The 19,794-nt window shown below is 34.9% G+C and overlaps 1 protein-coding gene across 2 annotated transcripts in view; it reads right to left on the bottom strand.

Moving 5' to 3' along the window:
• The window catches only part of osp (myosin phosphatase Rho interacting protein outspread), a 271,454-nt gene that overhangs the window by 159,570 nt on the left and 92,090 nt on the right, over positions 1-19,794 (bottom strand). For both annotated transcript variants that reach the window (XM_076113864.1, XM_076113865.1), the window contains exon 2: positions 9,525-9,605. In XM_076113864.1, the coding sequence (XP_075969979.1) occupies positions 9,525-9,605 (81 nt within the window). The remainder of the gene's footprint in view (positions 1-9,524; positions 9,606-19,794) is intronic.

The raw sequence follows: 19,794 nt of genomic DNA, 5'->3' as shown, positions 1-19,794 counted from the left end.
AGTGCAATATTTTAAACTTTTCCCGGCCAGTAATCGCAATTTAATTATCATTAATCCAGCCTACAAATTAGTTCATACTATATCAATACCGGAATACAAGATCAATTATCTTGTTTATCTAGTCCGAGGTACCAGGTTCGAATCCCAGATCAGATACATACTAAACATTAAGTTACGGTGAAAGGTAGGCTCTAATTAACTAATGATTATTCTGTAGATACGAAAATGTGCTCTGAATAAATATGAAAGTTTACGTCTTTGTGTAATCTAGTGAGGGGCTAAACATTTCACAATGCTACGGAAATATTAAATGATCGAGTGAGTTAAGCAACCTCAGCGCGGACATTCTATAGATGGGTGGCCACATAGTGGTTTTTGCGTTGAGCATCTCCGAGCTTCGAAGTGCATGTTAAAAGTCGGTGCCAGTTGTTGTCAATTAAGTTAACAGTCGTTAAACAATGTCAAAGATTTTATCAAATTGTTTTAGAAACTAAAAGACAGATTGATGTCATGTGTGTAAAGATCGTGGCGGTCTCTGGTCTCTGCCTACCTCATGGGAACAAGGAGTGATTTTATGTAAGTATATGTATGTACAGACTGATAGAAAGACTCGCATTTATTATATTAGCTCAGATTTAAATAACCTATAGGCACAAAATTGCCCAATAAATCAGTTCTACATAAATAATCATTGATAGACAATAACACAGACAAGTCTAAAACGAGAATCAAACCGCAACTTAGAGAAATCATATCGGTTATCGATTTCTAACTTATCTGTGACGCCATGGTTTATGAGCGTTCAAGTTAATAATGAGATGACTAGATTATAGCTTAGACTGTTCATAGTACTAAAGGCCTATAGGAAAAATAGACTTCAATCGGTTATATCGAAGTGTTAACGGAAAGGGGATAGAAAAGTAATATTTTCTGTATGTTTTTAGGTTTAGTTTCAGATTTAAAATACCTTTCCTGGTAAGTTGTGTGTACGAGTGATAACTATCACGATCCATAAGGTCGGCCTAGTGATAGCGAAGTCTCAGTAATAGGGTCCTGTTTTGACTCTTTATGTTCCGTACATAAAGAGTCAAAACAGGACCCTAGGACCCTAGAAGACTAGATTACCTAACTCTAATCGATCTTACTACCGGATAAGCGATTTTTTTATTTAAAGCATTCTCAGTACGTACAATCCAACAGTGACTTTCTATCGGTAAGTAGCTATGGAGGAATTTATACATCTACCAGTGCCAACTGTCAGCCAGGGGGCTTATTGTAAAGAAATGAGCCAAATCTTATTAGGAACAATTATGTTTTTGGCACTTAAGAATCAGCGCCTTGGGTAATCTACAAGAATATATTTCTGTGCATTGACTACGCAATTGCCTTTAATAAAAAAGTTCTGCAGTTTTCATTTTGTCTCCAATCGAACCTACTTTATGAGATGTTTAGTTATAGTCCATGTATATGACAAGTGGTGAGTTAAAACCGGTCAATATGACCGTATGTCTCGTGTGTCGGCTACACATAAATAAATGGCACATCGGTACAAATTACAGCGGTGCGGTTGCTTCATAAACCATGGCGGTGTAGCGTGTAGGACTGTGCTGTAGATATAGATATGTGATATATAATATAGTTAAGAATGTTTGGTTCTTTAGAAGGGCAAATTAAGGTAAGGTTTTTGTTGATTTAAGAAGAAATGTAATTCGAAACGGAATATAATCACTAATGAACTGCTATGTTTTGAAATTAAGGAGAAAGCTTGTACGAAGGGAGTACCTGACGATTCAATGGATTTGTCGTCTATCCCGAACCAGAATTATGATTCGTTAAAATATGCAAGCACCTTTGCTACAAAATTACCTCAAGGGAATTTGAGTCTGACTCTCAAACTAATTATCAAAAATTTATAGAAAGAAAATTAAAATACTTCGCTCTATATAAAGAAAGGTTCACCAACAAGAATGCCATCTCCATGAAAACGGTCACTAACTTTCAAAAAAGCCGAATTATTTCGTTTTCAACATCTAATTCCAGTACATGAATACTAAACCGATACTATAAAACATATCACATCTACATCTACCGAACAATCTTAAACTCAGTACCGCACACCACTCCCAAGTTGCTCAATGGTTGTAGACTTGTAGTACGAAAATAAGCGAGATTTTAATATCATAACCTCTAGTCGTGACTAGCTGCATTATATCTCTATCTCTCTCTTATGTACGGTGTTAGAGAGGGAAGGAGAATACATTTTGAAGCTTAGGATGACCTTGGTATCTTCTGTTTATTTCTATAAAGCGAAGATGTTTTAAAGGATGTTATTTAATGGAGGATTGAGGATCGTATTTTAGATCTACAAATTTACTTAAGTTTAGGATATTTTTTTGTAATTAGTGCACCAATTATTACAGTTTCAACTACCATTGTCGAGATAACTATAAGTTATTCTTCTTTAGAACTCAAATTCTCTATCAGAACTCTACACTATGAGAAGATTTGCAAAAAAACGTAATAGAATAAGAAGAAACTGGGATAGAAATCCCATGCGCAGATTTTCATCTGCAAATAACATAAAATCACGCCTTTATATTTAAGCACCGAAGAACTAACAATCTTTAAATCAAAATCTAATATAACATTGTCCAACCCGAGCACCGATCTTAAAACCTCACATTCGCCACTACACATAGATTGATTGCCTACAATTTAGCAACAAGAGATATCATCTCATTACCCAATCGCATAAACAATGATGTTATCGAATACAATACGATTACTATACGATTACGATGAGATATAGCTCACTGTGTGTTATGTAGACGATTGTGTAATAGTAGCTCAGTTAGAACATAGTTGCGCCGTTTTAGACATACCCCTTTTTTTCAAGTAATCTGTATTACAAGAAACAATGCTTAAAAGCGTAGAAATAAGAATATATCTACGATACAGTAACCAACAGTAAGTATTTTATTTGACCGGTGACACATTATTTTTTGTTCGGTATTAAAATTGAATAAACTACACTAGGCGGAATAGTAGACTCAAAGATACGTATATGTTTTATTATAAAGGTACTTACCACAACAAACTAATGAAAAATCATTGTTTTTGTAAACAAACACTTACCTGAAACAAGAAAACATCAATAAATAATTAACACCCTTAAAAACCTTATGCTAAATTAACATAATATGCTTCTAAAGTAATTTAGGGTTAGACAGAGACATTAAAGACCCAATAACAGTTTCCTTTCTCATGAATCAAACACGAGACTTCGTATAGTTTACTTAATCTTAACAAAGCGGAATTGTAAACATGTCAAGTGTCTTCAGTGACCCGAGACGCAAAGTGGCATAACTCAGTAAATCTAGAAAATGATACAATAGATATTACATAAACGGGGTACTGTAACTTATTGAATAAAGATAATTGAATAATGAATACTCTAAATTGAATTTTATTCAAAAAAACTAGTGTGTTTTTGTAATATAACTATTATACTAAGAATTAACTTGTATATAAATTCGACACGGTAAACTGTATTACACTTCGGAGTTAAAAATATTACCTAAAATTTAGTTCTGGGTCAATAAAAGTGCAGCAGCGCGTTGAATTTTCAGCACACATATTTAATTTGCTATTTTCAATCTTCCCTACTAGTAAATATATTTTTTTTGTATGATTGATCAATAGATCTCACCAGATTTTGGATCGCTGCTATCAAATAACTTACTTATATTTTCTTTCTATTGCACATAATTTGCTGTTGTTACAACAGCAAATTACGAAAAGTTTCTCTCTTTCTTTCGAATGCAACACCATTACCTCCTTAGCCATAGTATATAAACATATTATTATAATGTAATGCATGGTCATGGCAAATAAAAAGCTATTAAACATTAAAATGTAAAACAATATATAGAATATCCTAGATATATTTTTCCTCTCCCTAACAACCTGTCCTACTAACACAATTAATACGAATAAACATTGATACACCCTCTTAAATCTTATCCCAAAGTTAACAAGGGTTCCTACTTACAATACAACATGACAGTATAATTAGCATCGCGTCTGAATTCATATCTAACACACCTTTATCACTCAACCACTTAGAGACGATCGTTCAACACCTTTTTTATTCATTCACGCAGTTATACCTGAGGGTGAGAGCAGGTATGTATAGACATACACCCACTTTTATAAGCTTATACTGGTTTCTGACATAGAGGACAAGCCTTGTCAAATAGCAGGCTTACCATCAGTTTACTGTTGGTATAATTCTAAATTACATACACACTGTATTCATGTGAGAATCGATTCTAAAACACCCTTTGCTAGCGCCTTTTTAACAAGTGGATAATATATAACCTAATAATAAAAGATTTGTTGTTATTATTTCTGTATTTTAAGCATCTATAATGAATATACAAAGGCTTAAGATATATATATATATATATATATATATATATATATGCTACTAATAAACAAAATAAAAATATATAAACAGCTATATTTTTTCCGCATTAGATTCCCGGTATAACGTAACAAAAAGCGCAATCTATTATAATGACTCGAACCTTTTGAACTGTTGTGTTATTAACTGTGATTTAAAACTAGTAAATTATAATAAAAACCACGCAACAAAGGAAGTTGCTATTAAAAAACAATTAGACGGACCAACAGACAGTTGTTTATAATGATAAAATTTGTCTCGGTGTGATCTAAGCGAACTTAAAAAATGAATCTAAGAAAAAATATAATGACTTGTACGCTTCTTTATTTTAGATAAGTCACGGGCCCTTTATTTGGTTTTGGAAATTTCAATTTTATACTTGGGTGGCTTTCCCACAAGGGAGACGAACCTAAGCTTGTTCGTCGTTGTATTTTATTACTTCAAAACGACTGAACCAATACGCATAAAAATTTGCCGGAAGATCACGTATATGTATAAATTCTTAAGTAAGAACACAATACAGGAATAACTTTAGAAACTTACAAAATAAATGAATTTTATCTTCAAAACAATAGACAACACCTAATTAGGGCTTGATTTTCTAAAGATACTGTATTAGAAATCAAATTAATAACAACCTGTGAAATGCTACTCAAGAGGCGGTTTTCAACTACTTAGCTGTAAGTGCCACCATTACTAAAGAACATCATAAAAACGTCCTTCCATCATCACACCTCTCCATCCCATTATTTCATCCATTAAACACTAATAATACTTTAGCCGTACTTTTCCTTCATTATTGTTTCAACAAGGTCGATTATAACCCGATGTCTATAATTTCCATAGTAATTGGCTAATAAGACAACCGAACAGAGGACACGTCAAGGACAATAGATTGAATGTCAGAACTAGAATGCAACTGCGTTTTAATTCTGTCTAGTTTTTTATTTAGATTTGCTGATTTAAATGCTTCTAATGCGTTGTTTTTATACTGGAATGTGCTATATACAGTCTATTATATTTTGATAGAATAATAATTTCCACCAACCCGCACTTGCCCAGCGTGGTTGACTCAGGACCTAACCCTCCCTTGTTCTAGAGGAGTGGTTAAATAGTCTGGAGTCGCCATGCTAAGCAAGAATTCAGCTCATTACCAAAATACGCAAAGTTATACTAAGTCTAGCGTTACACCAGCGCAACGCGGTTCTGAACATACGATTGAATACGTTGGCTGTGTTATTTAAGTCACTTAGAAACATCACCCAAAATTAGGTCGTATTCAGCGTAGCACCGAACCTTTCGTTGCCAAAGGTACGGCAGGTATGGCTACACTAACGTATTTCCAAATCCTTTCAACATCATGTACCAACTTCTTAAACAGCAATCTCTGTTTCCCAGGGTTTGAAGGTCAACCGTCACCACCTGACCTCCTCGCTCGAGGGTGTACTCCCGAAGGCCACACCGCTCAGGTTAATTTGCGCTCATTTTCTAAATTACTCCTAACAATGAAACATTTAGATTGTTAGATACGAATAGATCAAGATCTCTGAGGGCAACGACCAAGGATTTTACTACAGTTTACAAGAAGAATTAAATAGAAAATGCATGTTAACAGACATTTGCAGTATTCTACCAAAGAATGCATATAGATCACATTTAAATGACCTATCATTAAGTGATTTCCTTAGGAATTGCTGGAAAATAGACGACGAAGTAGAAGGAAAAATTTTAGAAACTAGAGTGCTGAAATACGAGAGAGATGTTCAGTTAGATTAACTTAAAGTAAGCTCAGAGTGGCAGAGTTCTATATTGTGATTATATACAAAAATGATTCAAGATTAACCCATATTAATACATTTCAGAGAATCTACATTTGCCAGCTATTACTTTGTTAAAACACTACCTCTAATCGCCACTGAGTACCCCATACAAATAAAATCAGTTGTATTTTCGATGTCGAAACAAGCTAGTTAACCTTATCAAAAGGGTCAAGTTACAAAAGCCACAGCTCCCCTAAGGCCTGCAATCCACCATAATCTTGCAAAACATTACAAAAATCCAATTAAATTTCTATAAAATTAGTGACGTAACAGCCCGCCTCTTTCCTTCGGTAAAAATGGAGTAAAAATACTTTATTGCTTTCTATAATCAGTCGTGCGTTGAATTCGCGCCACTTGACAACCGCACTACCGAACAACTAGAAAGTACTATGTATAATATCGTTTTAAGTGCAGCCGTTACAGTGAAAACGATTTCTTTTTTTATAATTATGTGAGTAAATGTAATCATGTTGGTTTAACTAAAGTAGTTGTAATCATGGCTTTGTGGCCACACAATCTGCGCATGGATATATGTAGGTATTGTGAGCAATTTATATTTTCAACGAAATACCGGCGATTTGATTAACAAGACATAAGAACTCTAGCGCGAGTCTCTACAGTCTGTACTAAGGAGTATCGAGGATTTTTTAATATTTAAAATGTATTAAACAGTAAGTTCGTACGGCTCCCGCTAGAGGCACTGATCAGATTTTCATACAATAGATAGCCATAATATTGTAGAAGAAAATCGCTCCCCTGTATCAAGAATGTACTCATCTAGCGTAAGACCATCTACTAACAATATCAAAAGAAGGTTTAATATCCCTTTGAGATCATTATTAGCCGTCCTTTATAAGATATAGGAATACTCAAAGTTGCTTAAAGCCTTTGACAAGACTAAACGACTACTGTTCGACCCAACTATTGAGATATTCAGTTCAATTGTATCACCGACGGGTCATAAATCTTCAAGTTTATGATCGTTATCAATATCTCAACTCACAATGCGCCACCTGGGGGAGGTTTTTTTACAAAAAGTCTTCACATTAGTCCCTAATCGAGTTTCGCGGAACGTGCATATTTATGGAACTCGTAAACACTATTATGGAGTGAAGAGCGAGAGGATAATATACGGTGTAGCATTTTTCAGATTCTATTTTTATTTTTGAGAGATTAGTTAGATTGTATTGTTTGGGTTAGGTGATTTTTCATTCGTGTTATAAAAAATACGTAGGATTAAGCATAGAAGCAAAGCTAGCTATGATGGTAGAGAATTTTAAACATCCCAATAACTATAGGTTCCATATAGGTGGTTTGATGATGCCAAATGCCAGTTAGCGTCTCGAAACTAACAGCGGAAGTTTGGTGGCGTGCTCCTGGAGAGGCCTATGTCCAGCAGTGGGAAAGAGCTGATGTTCACGATTTACTCATGGCTTGTAACCCGACAATCAAAATACATCATGAACTTGGTGCATATTGCATACAACTGCATATAAAAATCAAAGCTATAAATAAAAAGATCGGTACTTTATCGACAAATCTTGCACTAAGCACCCAGAATCCTTATTACAAGGGAATAATGTTCAAACTTCATGTTTAAGGGAGTGTATGTCAAATAAATAATTAATATTGATCGAGCGACAGGGAACCGTTATGATGAATATGTCCAAAATAATCAGGTTATCTTGTTTTATAAGGAGATTGAAAGATGAGACATCATCAATTCAGTTGCATTTGCCAGTGGGAGATAAGGCCATATTTCAAAGAAGAAAAAATATATAAGAAGACATCATACATCGAAGAAGCTCTTCATACAGAAGCCATAAAAGCTAAGAAGCACCATGGACATACCTGAAAAGTTACTTCTTAAATCAAAATAAAACCGTTAATTGCATAAAGGTCGCGTATTCAATGTGCGCATTGCATTAACTCTAAAAGCTTACAATTCTTGTCAAAAGTATTTTTTAAACATTTACTTCAATAACCAAATCTTAACAGCCAATTCCACTTCCAAAACGACCAATAAGTATCGTCCATATTAGATGCGACACAAAAATAATGCGCATACGCATCCATTGTTGATTTTTTGGTCGTTTCATTAAAGTCAACTTGGAATGGCATCATCGATAAGAGCGGGCATGAAATATTATTATTATGCAAAGAAAAAAAACGTCTGGAAACGTGAATCTCGAAAAGATTACGATAAGACCGCAGCGGGGGGCTGGACGGCGCCAAAAAGTGTCAAAAAAGATGGTGGAATGGTTTTTTTCGGCGCAAATTTAAGTTGGCAGAATATTATTAATCACGAGGTTGTGTTATCAATTCGTACGGTCACGTGTGGAGAATGTTAAATGCTTTCGTTCTGCTAATGAAATGGCAGGGTGATTTGATAAGATTAATTAAAATTGAGCTATCTTCAGGTGCAATCGGTAATGATTACACGGCTTTAAAGCAGCAAGTCATGGTCACGATTTGATTGACTGTTATCTTTCAAACTGCCTTACACATACACACGTTTTCAAGAAATATAGAAACACATCTTAGACATGAAAGTTACACTATTTCAATATTTCAGTCAAACGGCACTCAATTTTAAGTGATGCTCCAAGACATATCTATCATGAGTATCATGACACACATCAAAGTGCCAAGGAAAACTTAAAATTGAGAGTCGCTTGCGCTTGAGTTTAGCCGAAACTTAAGCATTCTTCAAAGTATTTTAAAATTCTTATTAAAAATTCACACCAGCAAAACAATGGCCACTAATATAACAGTACTTTATGAAAATGTCTTCGGGATAGTAATAAGAGGGCGCATGCGCATCTCGCTCGAACAATTGTACTGTCACAACTGGAACTATTAGCATACGGGGTGTGGTGTTATGGACCGTATTGAGGTCAGACATCGCCCGCCATTATGTCATTATGTGATTGTTATAATATGCCACTTTTCTATATAATTGTATGGATGGGAATAAGAATTAAAGCTGGTGTGGTGAGACATTTTAAAATGTCGCCAATTATGAAGACAGAGATTTGAGTTAAACAAATGATACTTCTATGAGACCGACACAAATGTCTTTTACTTGCGTAGTTTCGATACATTTTTAATCGATAATATATAATGGTTTGGTAAACCATTATATATTATTTGCCTAGACTTAAAGACATCGTTTTAACGTAAAAACGTTAAAACGATGTCTTTAAGTCTAGGCAAAGTAAACAATAATGTTAGCTTACCTTTGTTCTGTAGAGCGGATTGGAGAAGTCCCATCCAGGTGCCACGAACAGATACCCGCATTTTGATATCTTTCGGCTTGCCTGTTGACAACCAAAACCATAGATTAGCAAAAAATAACATAAAAAATTGCTATACGACGTCTAGATAAACGCCTGCTAACTGGATTATAAACAAAAAATAACAACATAGGAACATCTTCGCAAAATTCCTCGAAATATGTGATTACAAAAAATATACACAATCAGTTCTAATTTCTTAGGTGCTGGCATAAAGCCTTTTGGGTGAATATCATGACCCAAGAGTTTTTGCCCAAAAGCCCAAGTCTCAGAATTTAACAAAACGAATTCGAAATTCGATCTTTCGTGAATTCTAAACGGATTATATTTTTTTATCGATAATGGCGCGAATTTGACTCTCAGCCTTTGAAAGGTATAATCAGTTAGATTTTATTACATTATGGAGGTTACGTACTAAAAATAGCGTGTTTTTTGTTAGAGATGTTATTTTCGTACCGTTGGACGTTACGATATAGCTTAATAGTGATAACTCAGTAGAGTAACAGTATACCTTTAAAACGTAATATCACGTCTATTATACCTGAAGATAAAGACAGATGTGTATGAAAAACACCCGCTTTTCGCCATCAACATAGTTAGTGCCTTATACAAGGAGGCGAGCCTAATTAGCGCTTATTTATCCTTGTTTCTAAACAAAATCCAAATGTGTGAAAAAGCATAATTATTTACGAATCGGTAATCAAATGTCATAAATAAATAAATCACTACTTTTAACGATAAAAGAAAACCTTTTCTAACTCTTGATGAGTTAGAGAAGACAAACATGTTTTTCTACAAAATATTTGTTAGGAAAGTAACCATCCGGGTATGTAAATAAAATGTCTTAATATTCTTAATTTCTTTATACAAAGTAGTTGCATAATTTCTATTCGCGTATCGTCATTGGCATTCAAAAACATGATATTTGGTTGATAAAATAGTGATTTGCACTTCATTAGTGATTAATATTAGTGATAATATTTATCATTTTAATTATAGCGTTGATAGAGGATGTTATATCAGTTATTTTGATTAGGTTCATTGCGTAAGGAATATTTCGCAATGTTTTTTGATATTTTTTAAGGAAATTGTTGTAAAACTACAAGCTGATATGAATTGGGGAAATTATTTTTATTTTGACATATAACCTAATTAAAGTTAATTTAAACAAAATATATTCTGGAGATCATGCTATGGTTATTTATTTTAATAGCAGGATGACCAAGTGATATACCTAATGACGTCGATAGCGCAGTGGATTTAGCAAAAGATATAGGTAGGTACCCTTGTAAAAGGAAGTTTCAATTCACAATTTTTTTTTTTGTAAATTAGAATTATGTACTTTTCGGATATCAATCTCAGATCAATATACCTAATTACATTTAAAATGTCCGTTGTTTGTACGTTAATCTCCCGAGACTAGTTTCTGTTAGTTGGGACGATAGGCAGAAAACGTATGAAAAGTAACTAGAATTCACACACTTTTATTTTTCGCTCACTGAAACGCTACAATATAATATCCAATTCACGTACCTGCTCACGTGACTAAAAAACCCTAATTCCTAAAAGCTGACTCGATACGTTCTTAGTAAAGGCATAAAGGTAAGTGATCAAAACACGGTACAGCGATGTCACCAGGGCGCGGGGTCACTGACCCTGACGTCATCACACAGTTATTCTTATTGCGTGATTCCATACAAATTATACTGTGATTGCGTTTTTGTAGCATTGTAGTATGATTTGTATAATTTAGTATAGGTACTTAAAGGTACGCGTGTAAGTTAGTTATTACGAATACTTCTTGATTAAATAGACTAACAGAGAAGGTAACGTTCACTAAGTCCGTTAAAGGCCTTCGAAGACCACTAAACAGTCGGTGGCTTGATATTTCATAGTGTTACCATTTAGCTAGTCAAAAGTTTTTTAAGTGATTAACCTAGAGTTATTTGAGGACTTATCCTGTTCTTTTTGATTGTCTGATAGAATAACAACAGATATTCAATGAACTTATAACACATCAAAGACAAAAACATAATTAAAGTACCCAACATTGTACAAAATTCACAACAGCTTTTTTCAACGCAATCAAAAAGCATCCAATTCGAACGGTGTTCTTACAGCAGGATCTTCAAAATGCTATAAAAACACCAAAGCGAACTTGTATGTATGTATGTCAATCCCACATCATGCTCTACCGTTATGACATTACGGCGACAATACAAATCTATGCGGATCGAATTTCAGCGAGTTGCGCACGCGCACCCGTTAGATCACTATCTTACTCGCAAATTGAATATAATGATGACTTTTATAGTTCAACAACTTTGTTTGAGAGCCTTAGAACGCACGATATAACTAGGGTATAATTGAGATTTAGGTGTAATTTTTTTTAAACACGTTACTGTCCCACTGGGTTAGGCCTAGAGTCTATTATGTCGGCCAAGTGCGAACTAGGGACTTTGCAAGGTCTAAAGAAATGCGTTAATTTACACTTCCAAAAGTCATTAGTGTGCCTCGGGTTCAAACCGTCTACCAATGCCAACTTATACGACAATATTATATGTACGTCCGAAAATAAACTAGCTGTAGTAAACAGGCAACCGTCCCCTGAATAACTCTGCAGGTTATTTACATTCAAAATCTTAATTTTGTATGCTTCGGCCATCTGCACATCTTGCATACAAGTCTCTCTACTAAGTTGTCGAACTATAATACTATGTTATAAAGAAAATTAATATAAGTATATAACTGTATTTATTGTGTATTTCGTTTCGGTTTGAAGTAATTAATGAGGTTTGATTATGTAGTATCTAAATTGAATGATAACGGTATGATGTAAATATAGTTAAAGATGATTAGACATTATGAAATGCAGTTTATATCAGAATGATGGTCACAAGAGGGGGTGTTTGAAGGGGTAGTGGATAACATTGTAGCTTTTTGACGGGTTCAGGATCTTTGGTCACACATTTTTAGATAGTTATTTTCAATACGTTTGAAATATAGGTACAGCTACTTTTGAAATTTACATCTATATCTATACAGTATACAGTCATATCTTACTATCTTAATGAAATTCCTAATTCTATTTTACATATATCACTAGAACCACTAACTTAAAACTTACAATTTGTTCTCACTACTTAGCCAAGCAATTAAACACACCAAAAACCATATATCTACAAAATTTACAACACCAAGATGACAATCAGCTTAACACAGTTACATCACACTAAAACCTCGTAAAATCATACTAGCGGCCGAAATCAGATAATTTATTAGTGTTACGACCAAAAACCTATTATATGGTCTTATGAGGTCTTATGGGGTCTTATGGGATCTTATGGTGTATTAAGCTACTGGGATTGTATGGGGTTCATCCAGAATCATATCGGTCGTAAATTAGCCTTGTGACAGCTATAAAATTATGCTTCATGGGATAGCCATGGTGTTATTTATGGTGATCCCATAGGAGGTACAAGTTGTAGGGAGAAGCGATTGGAGATTTGCTGCTGATGGCCAATGAATTATCATTGGCCATCAAAGTTACTTAGTTTACTTATTTAACAAAATTGTAGGCAATTAAGTATTAAGTACATTGACGATACAGTGTTAAGAAAACTTTTGACTCTAGATTTCACAAAAGACTTCCTTTATATAGAAAAGAAGGTAGTATTAAGCAAATAAAGAAAGATGATGCCTTTTTTCATACACTTAAGGATATTGAAATTAATCAATCCCGTTTTCAAAGAACACCAATCGATGAAAAAGAAATAAAAATATTGAGAAGCTTTAAAGTGACAAAAGACCGAGACAAAATCCTAATTAACAATAAAAACACCAAGAAATTAAAGAATTAACAGTCAATTATCGGATTTTTTTAAAGTTTTTATTAATCGCTTCATCTTACAACTTAGACAGAAACATAACCTAACATATTCTAAGTAGAATATAACAATTTATTGTAGAACTAATACCGGTATAAACCGGAGTTATGATGACAGTACAGTTCATGATATCAATAGCGGCTGATACTGAATGTGGAGCTTTAAACCAATATTATTGGGAGCCTTCTTTATTGGATACTACAGAAGCGGTAGTGGGGGCGAATATCTAACTTCTATTTGATTATATTTATACTACCTCCGCGGCGCAGTGGTTAAGGTAACTACTCCGCTACCATTGCGTAGGTTGTCGAGGGTTCGATTCCCACACGGAACAATTTATTTCTGCGATCCACAAATAATTGTTTCAGGTCTGGTTGTGCTTTGTGTCCGTTGTTTGTATGTTTGTAAAGTCTCCGCGACACAAGAGCAATTCTTAGTGCGGAAATTGTCTTCTTTAAAAGAAAGAATAAATTGGCTTTCAGGTATAAAATGTGTTTAAATACGCGAAGATCTAGCGTCTAACTAAGTTATAAATTGATCAACTGGGCAATAAGGGGACACAAGTTTCTCAAATTAAAAGCACTTTTGATCGCTGTGTACAGGAAAGTATTTGTACACGGAAGGTTTGCTACATGCCAATCAACTTTCCCTTCATAATATTACAAGTATAAAATGATATGAAAATCGCCCACTACGCCGCGAAAATTACTCACATCCTGTCTTAGCTCATATTTAATATTATTTATCAACACTTTGCCATTTACTGTAGTCACCGATAATGTTTAGATCAACTACTAAAGTAAACCAGTTTCGTTTCCTGATTTCATAAATATAATTATTCGGCGGACGTATTACTTCATATACCAATACTGGTTTAATCCATGAATAAATCGCACAACATTACTAAGTAAATGATTAAACAGATTTAAAACAACGCGGCGAATAAACATTTTCAAACAGAAACGTGCGCAACATCGTCTACCAAACATGGTGTTCATTATCGCAAGGCATCGCATGCGCATGCGCGTTGCGCGGCCACCATTACTTTCCGAAAGTGTAAATAATTCGAATTACAATAATCGATAGTTTCTCAAGTCGGTCGGTAGATGGAGGTCGTGCGCGGTGGCGACGGTGGCGCGCAGGCGCACGAGGGGGGAGGCAGGGGGGGTCGTGAGAACTGGGCGACTTGCACTTTCGTCGGCGCGCGCGCACCTCGATGCGCGATAGCGCTGCGCCCGGCGCCGCGGAGTCTGCGCACGAGTCTAGCCCAAGTACTGATTAATCATCAATCTCTGTGCTTTACAAGACACGGCTATCCTCGGAGAAAGTCCGATGAGTTGAATCAACTCTAAATTTGCGCGTGAACAGGAAGTGTTATGCAGGAAAGTATCAAAAACGCTATCGAAAACAAATAAAAAAGTACAAAAGATGAAAATGACAATAAAAAAAAGTGAACTTACTTTCTACCGCATTAAAATCAGACGAGACTATACAAAAAAATAGTGACAATGAAACTTAAAATGTTGATAGAATCACGACTTTCAACAAACAAACATTAGACGATAAGGCCATGGGACCCCTACGGGTCATTGTTGAGAGCATAAAGAATAGCTTGTTGAGAGACGTGTCAAATACAAACGACTCTCGTATCTAAATATCGATCAATTATCTACGAAATTATGCAAATTGTGTTACCCAATCGATAAGCTCGATCGAGAGAGAAAAGTAAAACCAACAGGCGGAACAAACAAACCAAAGAAAACGGTAATGTCAGTACAGATTAACACATTCGTTACAACTTTTACATTCAACAAGTATTTGCTAAAACTCCGAACCGTTCACACGAAGAAGGTGGCAAAATGAAGATCGCAAATTGAGTTGCGAATCGGAAACAATAAAGTCACGATCGTATTCTTACGACCGAACAAAAAAAAACTACAGCATTATTCGATTCTAAAGATATAAACGATGCACGTACGGATCAAAAAGCAACTTGTATCGTCTCTAATTAAGACACTGATCAGTAAAAAAATCATCCATATTCATTCACACAATCCTGAATGGACATCAATAGAGAGCTAGATGAATGGATTTCTAATTATTTGCATTAGCCGCGAACACGCTGGGAATTTCGATGTGTTTAATATTTCAATTAGCAATGCAAATTCATCGGCTTTGGAAAGTGTCGGGCCGATGAATCAACTTCCCGTGGTTAGTGCCGGGAGGGCGGTCCGAACTCGTCACGGAATCGCTACCGACACAATTATCGAATCTAGACCACTCTCACTGAAGCAAAAAGAACACCGAGACGTAAAGAAAGCAAAGTCAGGTGCGCCCCCATTTCACTTTCCAATGACTTATCTTTAGTGAGAACAACGAACGAAAATTAACCTAAAGATGTATCGAGTAGGGTTCGAATTAGCTTGTAGTGCAACTGCATTCAGTCAGTAAGCATTTCATTATCAAGATTTACGAGGAAACCCTTTAAAAGCAGTTAATTGCGAGTGTTCATTTCGCTTTCTAATGATTTCTGTAAATTCTTTGCTATTTGTTGAACTATGTGACACGTTATTTCCATTAGCTAAAGTGTATAGACTGATATGACTTGAAATGTCATCTGGTATATTAGTGTGATGGTAATGATGAATTATTTTAGCATCAATAGTATCGTTTGAATCTGTATCGTGGATCGTGAGCAGCCATTGTGGTGTTGATGCGCATGCGCCGGTCTCGACGTCCGCGAAGCCTTAATGACAGACCATTTAGTTCAAGATATCTGCCATCCGATTGAGTTGTCGGCTGTGTTCTGACAGTTTTTTTGTATTTAGACTAGATTATCGGAAGACGGACAGTGTACATAATTACTTATTGTGGATTGTATTGACACTAATGAGTCACTCAACTTGACCTCCATAGTGGTTCTCGGAATGGTGGATCAAATTGCAGATTGGTTTGTAATTTTTGACAGTCACATAGTTGGTATGTAACTAGGAAAGTTTAAGGTCACCATGTTTTTTCAAGGTTTTGAAACGTCCAGAAGAGCTTTGTGAAGCTTTTTGAAACAGATGTTTTAAGATCAGTGACCTAAATTAATAAGAAGAGGTGATATGGTAATAAGATTTGTTCTACAGTTTTTCTGAAAATTACTACGATCGTGTCAGTCGTGACACAGAACCTAGGACCTTTCGTTAGGTCAGTTAATAGATAAACTTTAAAGACAAACATTAAACCTAATCTCAAGTCCTTATTTAAATTACATTAGTAACTAAACGCTCTACTTCATAATAATCAATGACCATTACTAAGCAGCTGTCTATCTCTTTCTAAAGCTTGAAGTAAAAGCGAGATGAAGATATACGTTCGCAGTTGTTCGTTGAATTTGATCGATATTCCTATCGATATCGTAATTTGTTTCGCGTGATCTACTCAATCGATTTGATTGTTTAAAGTTGACATCTCACCTTGACTCAAATCGTGAACACTTGCTAAGGCTTAGCGCACACTATGATTAGTTGTTATCTTTAAAATGGAGTAATAAATCTTTGGGAATATTTGTTGAGGTTGTAAGATGGTTTGGTTTGAAGGTCGGTCAGAGGTTAGAAATGATTGTTTAAGATGATAACATTTGTCATCGTTATTGGCATTTGTAGTAAGAAATAAGCTTCTGATTGGACTATTTTCAATGCAAGCTAATTTAAAAAACCCAACTTTAGTAGTTACTAAATTGAGAGATATTGAATTTCAATTACCTTATTTTATATAGCGCTATTTACTTGCTAAATTACATGCAGCGTTTACATTAATTACTTCCAAAAAGCTTTTTGTACCAAACAGATTTAAAAAAATCGATAGAGCTACTCGGTTATCAATAGTCGAAAGTGTCAGGAAAGTCTCAAGAAACGTACTTTAAATGTGACTACCTATTACTAATATCAAACATAAAACAAATAGTCGCTATTAATAGCACAAAACAACAAGAGACATAATTTACCAAGCGGCCATTTTCTAAAACGGACCAACTACATAAATTAGAATTTCTCTGGATAGCAAGTAATTAATCAGCATTAGTGCACAGGATCAAAAGTGCCGCGAGACAGTGGAACACTTTCGCTGCAACGGTCGATAAATTGTCACGCCTACTGCGCGACAGCCTGCGCCCGCGCATACACAGAGTACTTGCGTACTTGCAACTATTTAAATACAATGTATGAAGCAATTGAATTTGGAAGATTTTGGGCGCGTCTCGTGAATGAAGAGTCAAGGAGAAATATGTAAAACCACGCCTTGTTTAAGGGATAGGCAGAATAAATAAAGAACGTCATTTGATCCCAAGGTGAAATATTTCGATTGCTGGCTTTAAAACCGACTCTGACACTTAGAATTTTAGGTCACAGTCAGGTCGCCGGTCCCGAAAAAATCTAAAAAAGTAAGTCTAGTTCTTCTTCTATGTGTAAATTAAATTCACACGACCATGATCATCATCATCTAAAACACAAGTCTCCATTCACATAATTCTTATAAGAAAACTGCACAAGTGCAACAAAACAATAAAAGAAAATATTTCCCATCGCATCCACGTCACAGAATGATTGCAAGGCTTTTCACTTAGTGAAATACGTTTTCCATACAAGCTTTCCATCCTCCGTTGGGAACCAGTCACTTTCTTAAGAAAATTATCGACATACGACCAGAGTGAATTGACACCTGTCTGGTTAAACGCGCGAAGGATCGACGGGTCAGCTTAAATTGGACGGTTAGCTATTGACAATTCGTTTCTTGTGTCATCTGTCGGCCGGTAAATGCGATATGTAATTGTCTATTGTTTGTTGATAGATAACCTGTTTAAATAATGGCCGTCGGTTTGACAGTGTTTGTTTTTGGTAGAAAATATTATGGGGGACATGTAACATTAATCTTTAGGTGTTAAAAAACAGATACGTTTTTATTTCGAAAAAGGTTATCACAGTTGTACCTTGTATTCTGGTACTATTACAATACATACATAAAACCCCAAGAGAAAGTAAAAAAAATGTTAATAATTACAAATACCACGTTTTAAAGATTCGTTTTATTTTTCATCATGGGCACATGATGATGAAATGGAAGCTAAGCAGCATGACGCTAAAGTGCCAAAAATATACGTGTAAATATAAATAATGGAGAAATCTTTACTTAACTCGGATAGTGTTCAAATGGTCAATTTGAGGTCGCTATACCTAATTTCAGCACTTACGGTTATCGTCACATCTTTCACCTTCTAAGAAATCAATTTAACTCAAAATTCCTATCGCGAAATCTCCTAATCGATTTATGAAATTACTTTATGGAAAGTTCTATACGCGAAATTTCTTCCAACTCTCCATTTTACCACGCAATTTGTAATTAAGTAAAGATACTAATTAAATACCTTTCTTTTTTGTAATTAAGCACTTAATGTGAGTTCCAAAATTATAAAGATTTAATAGAATATATTCACTTTCAGCTAAGATTATCTTGCGATAAGGAGATTGCAAAAATGCAAAGGCCATTTGTCATGCCTATTGTTATATGTACCTCTTTTTCGCTTTCAATAAGTCGGATATATTGGTCACTGTCCCTCTTATTAATGACATTTTCGTGCGATAAATTGAAACATCGAAAGCTTTATAAGTTTTCTAAGCTAAGGATCTAGATGGTTAAATTCTATCTGAAAAAAAAGCTCCTACTTTAATTTCTTGTTCCAAAAATTGAATGCTATATTTATGTTTAAGACTTAGGAACTTGGTGGTTCGAAACTTTCAGCCGGAAAATAATGCTCTTGCAGTAATTTTAATTCTTGCAGCAATGTATCTTGATAAAACCCAGATTTGCAATGACAAATGTACGTCCCTTATTTCTGATAACCTTTGTTAATTTATCTTTAGGTGTTAAATTTGAAATATCATGTATTTTATTGGTCCCGTCGTCCTTCCGATTGTTAATCTTCGGAGCGAATACAAACAGGTTTGGGTCAAATTTGGCGAAATCTTTTCTTCTTCTTTTTGCATTCTTTTGCACCAACAACGGACCTTGAACTTGTATTTTGGGGTTATTTTTAAATCCAACCTGAGAGTGTAACAAGTTAAGTCAACTACAGACGTCAGGTCCTGGTCAAAAATCTTTATTTTCTGTCCGTATTATTCTCATTTTTTTGTGTTTCTCACATGTCCCATTAATGCAAAAAAGCCTTTTTTTTTTCAAAGTATGATAAAATATGTCACGTATTCGAAATCTATTTTCTGATGAATTCTTTCATTATTAATTCCATGCATATGTTACTGTAAAAGCCCGAACTGTGGTAAATCCTA

The sequence above is a fragment of the Anticarsia gemmatalis genome, chromosome 4 (assembly GCF_050436995.1).
Source record: "Anticarsia gemmatalis isolate Benzon Research Colony breed Stoneville strain chromosome 4, ilAntGemm2 primary, whole genome shotgun sequence".
In the NCBI taxonomy this organism is placed as follows: domain Eukaryota; kingdom Metazoa; phylum Arthropoda; class Insecta; order Lepidoptera; family Erebidae; genus Anticarsia; species Anticarsia gemmatalis.
This window is presented reverse-complemented; position numbering and strand designations above follow the sequence as displayed.